At 47.7% G+C, this 5,080-nt stretch overlaps 1 protein-coding gene across 1 annotated transcript; it reads right to left on the bottom strand.

The window, feature by feature from the left end:
• Positions 1–3,138: 3,138 nt before the first annotated feature.
• On the bottom strand, positions 3,139–4,787 carry LOC134980085 (Ig-like V-type domain-containing protein FAM187A). Its single transcript, XM_063946731.1, has one exon. The coding sequence runs from the start codon at positions 4,580–4,582 to the stop codon at positions 3,305–3,307; it is 1,278 nt and encodes a 425-aa protein (XP_063802801.1). The 5' UTR covers positions 4,583–4,787; the 3' UTR covers positions 3,139–3,304.
• Between the last annotated feature and the right edge of the window lie 293 nt (positions 4,788–5,080).

Here is a 5,080-nt window from a genome sequence, read left to right as displayed (position 1 = left end):
CACTCTCTCCCTGTCGTCACTGTCGTCACTCTCTCCCTGTCGTCACTGTCGTCACTCTCTCCCTGTCGTGACTGTCGTCACTCTCTCCCTGTCGTCACTGTCGTCACTCTCTCCCTGTCGTCACTCTCTCCCTGTCGTCACTGTCGTCACTCTCTCCCTGTCGTCACTGTCTCTCTCTCCCTGTCGTCACTCTGGCTGTACCTGCTGTCACAATTTCTGCTCATTCGGTGTGCTACAATGTGAATTTCGGCTCATTCTGTGTGCTACAATGTGAGTTTCGGCTCATTCAGTGTGCTACAATGTGAATTTCGGCTCATTCTGTGTGCTACAATGAGAATTTCGGCTCAGTCAGTGTGCTACAATGTGAATTTCGGCTCATTCAGTGTGCTACAATGTGAATTTCGGCTCATTCAGTGAGCTACAATGTGAATTTCGGCTCATTCAGTGTGCTCTGTGGAATGCCCTACCATGCACAGTAAAACTCTCCTCTAGTCTCCAAACCTTCAAGCGTTCCCTGAAAACTCACCTCTTTAGGCAAGCTTATCACATTCCAGAACCGCCCACATAACTTTCATAAACCTTCTTATCAAACTGCATCCACTCTGCACAGTCCACACATATCCTCACTTCTTCTCATTCTTCACTCTCCCTTCCTCTCGAGCCCGGTTCATCATTGCTGTGTGACCATATCACATACCTCCCAACTTTCTAAATATTGAAAGAGGGACGCACGTGCGGTGAAGCCGCGCGCGACCCAAAAGGGGTGTGGTTTATTGAAAAGGGGCGTGGCTTCGCGGGGGACCCACAATTGCAAGACACGCCCCCATTTTGGTCACTGAGGGGGCATGCCCAGCGCTCCGTGAGCTGCTGGCATGCCCCCGCTCCTCCTGTCTCAAGTGAAGAGACGCTGTGCGCACGCGCACAGCGTCTATTCACCGCTGCTCTGCTAAGCAGGGCAGCGATGACAGGAGCCTCCCGACTGCCCCCCCCCCCCCCCCACCGCGGGACACTGCGGCCCGCGGGTGGGACAGCGGGACAGTCCCCAAAAACCGGGACTGTCCCGCGAAAATCGGGACAGTTGGGAGGTATGCTATCATACAGCCCACCAAGAACCTTTGCAATCTGGTTAACAACTATGCAATAGATAGCTCCTATCCTTGTGTATCAATGCCTATTTCCCTATAGATTGTAAGCTTGCGAGCTGGGCCTTCCTACCTCTATGAATGTTTGTTATCACCCAGTTTGTTATATAATTGTTATTTCCAATTGTAAAGCGCAACGGAATTTGCTGCGCTATATAAGAAACTGTTAATAAATAAATAAAATAAATGACACATGCAGAAACGGTAGTTTCCACAAATTTTATGTAACGGCCCATTCATCTTAGAATGACAGCTTCTGGAGGTCATTCCGAGTTGTTCGCTCGCAAGGCGATTTTAGCAGAGTTGCTCACGCTAAGCCGCCGCCTACTGGGAGTGAATCTTAGCATCCTAAAATTGCAAACGACGTATTCGCAATTTTGCGATTACAAACTTCTTAGCAGTTTCAGAGTAGCTTCAGACTTACTCGGCATCTGCGATCAGTTCAGTGCTTGTCGTTCCTGGTTTGACGTCACAAACACACCCAGCGTTCGCCCAGACACTCCCCCATTTCTCCAGCCACTCCTGCGTTTTTTCCGGAAACGGTAGCGTTTTTTCCCACACGCCCATAAAACGGCCAGTTTCCGCCCAGAAACACCCATTTCCTGTCAATCACACTACGATCGCCTGAGCGAAGAAAAAGCCGTGAGTAAAAATCCTAACTTCATAGCAAATTTACTTGGCGCAGTCGCAGTGCGGACATTGCGCATGCGCACTAAGCGGAAAATCGCTGCGATGCGATGAAATTTACCGAGCGAACAACTCGGAATGAGGGCCTCTGTTCTGCCATATGCACTCGTTTTTGCTGTGCTTTTTCAGGGCCGAAACTATGATTGCTCTCACGCGGGGCAAGACAGTAAAAAAGAATAAAAATAAATATATATTTTTAAATAAATAAATAAAAAAACTGAAAGAAATAAAATTAAAAAAAAAAAAAAAAAGATAATTATAATTAAAATACAATTATATATATATATATAATCCCACACGTGACACCACAGAGGAGCACTTATACATGTTACACGTTACAACAGCTTATACACGTTACACCGCAGAGGAGACACTTATGCACATTACAGCACAGAGGAGCCGTGTATACATATTACATAAATTGTATAGGGGGCACACTGACACACATATGGTGCAGGTCCCAGGGAAACACTGACACCCACACACAGACCAGGAGCACACTGACACAAAAACATATTGTATATGAACACATTGACACACACATACGGTATAGGGACCAGATGCACACTGACACACCCACACTGTATATACGGACCAGATGCACACTGACACACACTGTATATATAGGGACCAGAGGTACACTGACACACACACACTGTATAGGGACCAGATGCACACTGACACACACACACACACACACACACACACACACACACACACACACACACACACACACACACACTGTATAAGGACCAGATGCACACTGACACACACACTGTATAGGGACCAGATGCACACTGACACACACACACACACACACACACACACACACACTGACACACGTTGTAGAGGGCCAGAGGGGGCACTGTCTGCCAGAGAAACATACCTCATAAATCTCTGTCACAGGTCGGCTCCAGTTCCCCCTTGTTCAGAGTGCACGCTGCTGCACTGTGTCCCTCCCCCTGTTCCCAGGCATGGTGGAGGGCTGTGTGCATGCTCAGGGCTGCCGGAGACTGCTTTGAGCGTTCCCCTGTTAGAGGAGCCTGCAGTGCTGCAGCGTGAGTGACAGTGACTCATTCACTGTCACTGACTGCAGCCAGCATGCCCTCATCAGTCCCTGCCAGCCGCTGCCAGACTCTCCGTCCTCTCTCTCCTCCCTCGATGCGTGACAGCATCGCGCGCAGTGCCCTCCTGTTTGTCTGCGGAAACAGCCTCCCTAGCGCCACAGAAATCACCCCTCCCCATTTATCCGGGCTTGGGACCGGCTATGAGATTCACATAGGCTGGGTTGGTGACCTCCAGAGGTAGGTGTTGTGGCCTCTGGAGGATTTTTTTGTGGCCGAGGCAGCAGCCTCTGATGTCTTGTGGCCAGGCCGGTCTTATGGCCAGGCAGCTGCCTCTGGTGATGTCTTATGGCCAGGCAGCAGCCTCTGGTGATGTTTTGTGGTCGGGCAGTTGGACAGCAGGCTCTACAGTTATAATGGTGTACACCTGAAGAAGTAGTGGCAAAGCGACACACAGTAGAGGAGTAGGAATAACATGGTTAAACCGAGAAAATACCTGCCGATGTTGAACATGGTGGCAATAGCCTCTGGATTATTAAAATTATGTCCTCCTGTGTTACCTAGGACAACCAACCTGAATCCAGCTTTCCTCTTCCCCTGTAGCCAGCAGTAGTATATTCCTCCATCATTCTTCTCTACAGCACGGAAGTTCAGATGGTCTCCATAGTCTATTGTCACTCTCCTATTATCGTATTCCCCGACTAAGTAAGCTGATAGCATTAGTTTATAATCCTCTTTTTCATCCTCTTTATCCCAAGCCACAGCTTGTCCTGGTTTGGCTCCTGGGCACTGAAGGGTCAGAGGGTCGCCTTCTGGAATAGTGTACATTTCAGTTGCAACCTTGGGTAACTTGGGAAACCAAGGAATACGTTTCTTGACAGCTTTTATCATACGTTTTATAAAGTTGACAATCTTTTCGAGGAAGCTTAGTGGTGTCTTTCTGCAGGGGGACGTACAGCGCCTGATTAGGAGCTCTGGTCTGCGATCAGCAACATATTTCTTAATTTTTGCTGGAACGGCACCTGAGCCACAAGGTGCCTCTTTTTTAGCCATGAACAGGTATCTAGGTAACAGGTAGTCACTCTGCACAAAGCATAAGCCCAGTCTCCTTTGCTCTCCTTTCACATCACACCGATCACATGTAGACCAGTCCGAAAAAGAAGTGAAGACCGTAAAGTGTCTCTTTCTCAGGTCTTCTTGTTCATGTAGGGTATGGTTCTCAATCGTTGTATAAGAGTTTCTGGATTCCTGGATGTCAATATCATAGCCATAGAAAAACTGCTTGTCCCATGTGCCGCACAGATAGTGTCCAGAATCTTTTACCTGTGCCTTAAATATCACCAGGTCAAACATTTGCATGCTGAACCTCAGGAGAGCGTCAGTGTTGCTGTGCAGGTTCTTACTATCAAGTCGGGTTCCACCGTTGATGTCTGTAAACACCCGGGAAAGCTCTCCACCCAGGTTTTTTTGGTAGTACCACACTACAGACTCAATCTCGTCTGGCTTACAGTGGCATTCCAACTTGATGGTCATGTCCGACAGGTATGCCGCTGTGTCATACACCAGGAATGATGGGCAGTGCATGGTCCTGAAGACATCCTTCTTCTCCACAATCTCAAAGCCATAAGCTGGCGTGATGTTAATCAGGAAAGCCACAAGACATAAAAGGTGACGACTCCGCGGAGCCATCACCGTAATGTAATAATAGCGCAAAATGTAAATCTCAGTAAGAGAGAAGTACGAGACCTCTCTCCTGTAGTCACAAGTGACAAATGAGCAAGCTAGGAGTAACCGCGGGTATTGTATCCTCTGTTACTGTGATGCAACGATGATGCAATAATGATGCAACATTCCACTGTCACCATGGAAACCGCTCAGGCAGACTTATCCATTACCATCTGATAACTACATGTTATACAATAACAAATCCTGATATTGGACTATTATTATTATTCATACATTCGCTACACTTTAATGCTTGAGGTAAATGGGATTATGGGAATACAGTAAATACACTGACTGACATGACGGCCCTCTGACTATTTCTTATAATTATTCTTTTGTCCCTTTCATAGCTATGGCTAAGCCCCTGTACTGAGGGGACATCGGAACTGTGTGTATTACATGTGTCCTGAGAGTGAGGGGACATCGGAACTGTGTGTATTACAAGTCTGCCAGCTATTCCCG

Source organism: Pseudophryne corroboree, chromosome 12 (assembly GCF_028390025.1).
Source record: "Pseudophryne corroboree isolate aPseCor3 chromosome 12, aPseCor3.hap2, whole genome shotgun sequence".
In the NCBI taxonomy this organism is placed as follows: Eukaryota; Metazoa; Chordata; class Amphibia; order Anura; family Myobatrachidae; genus Pseudophryne; species Pseudophryne corroboree.
This window is presented reverse-complemented; position numbering and strand designations above follow the sequence as displayed.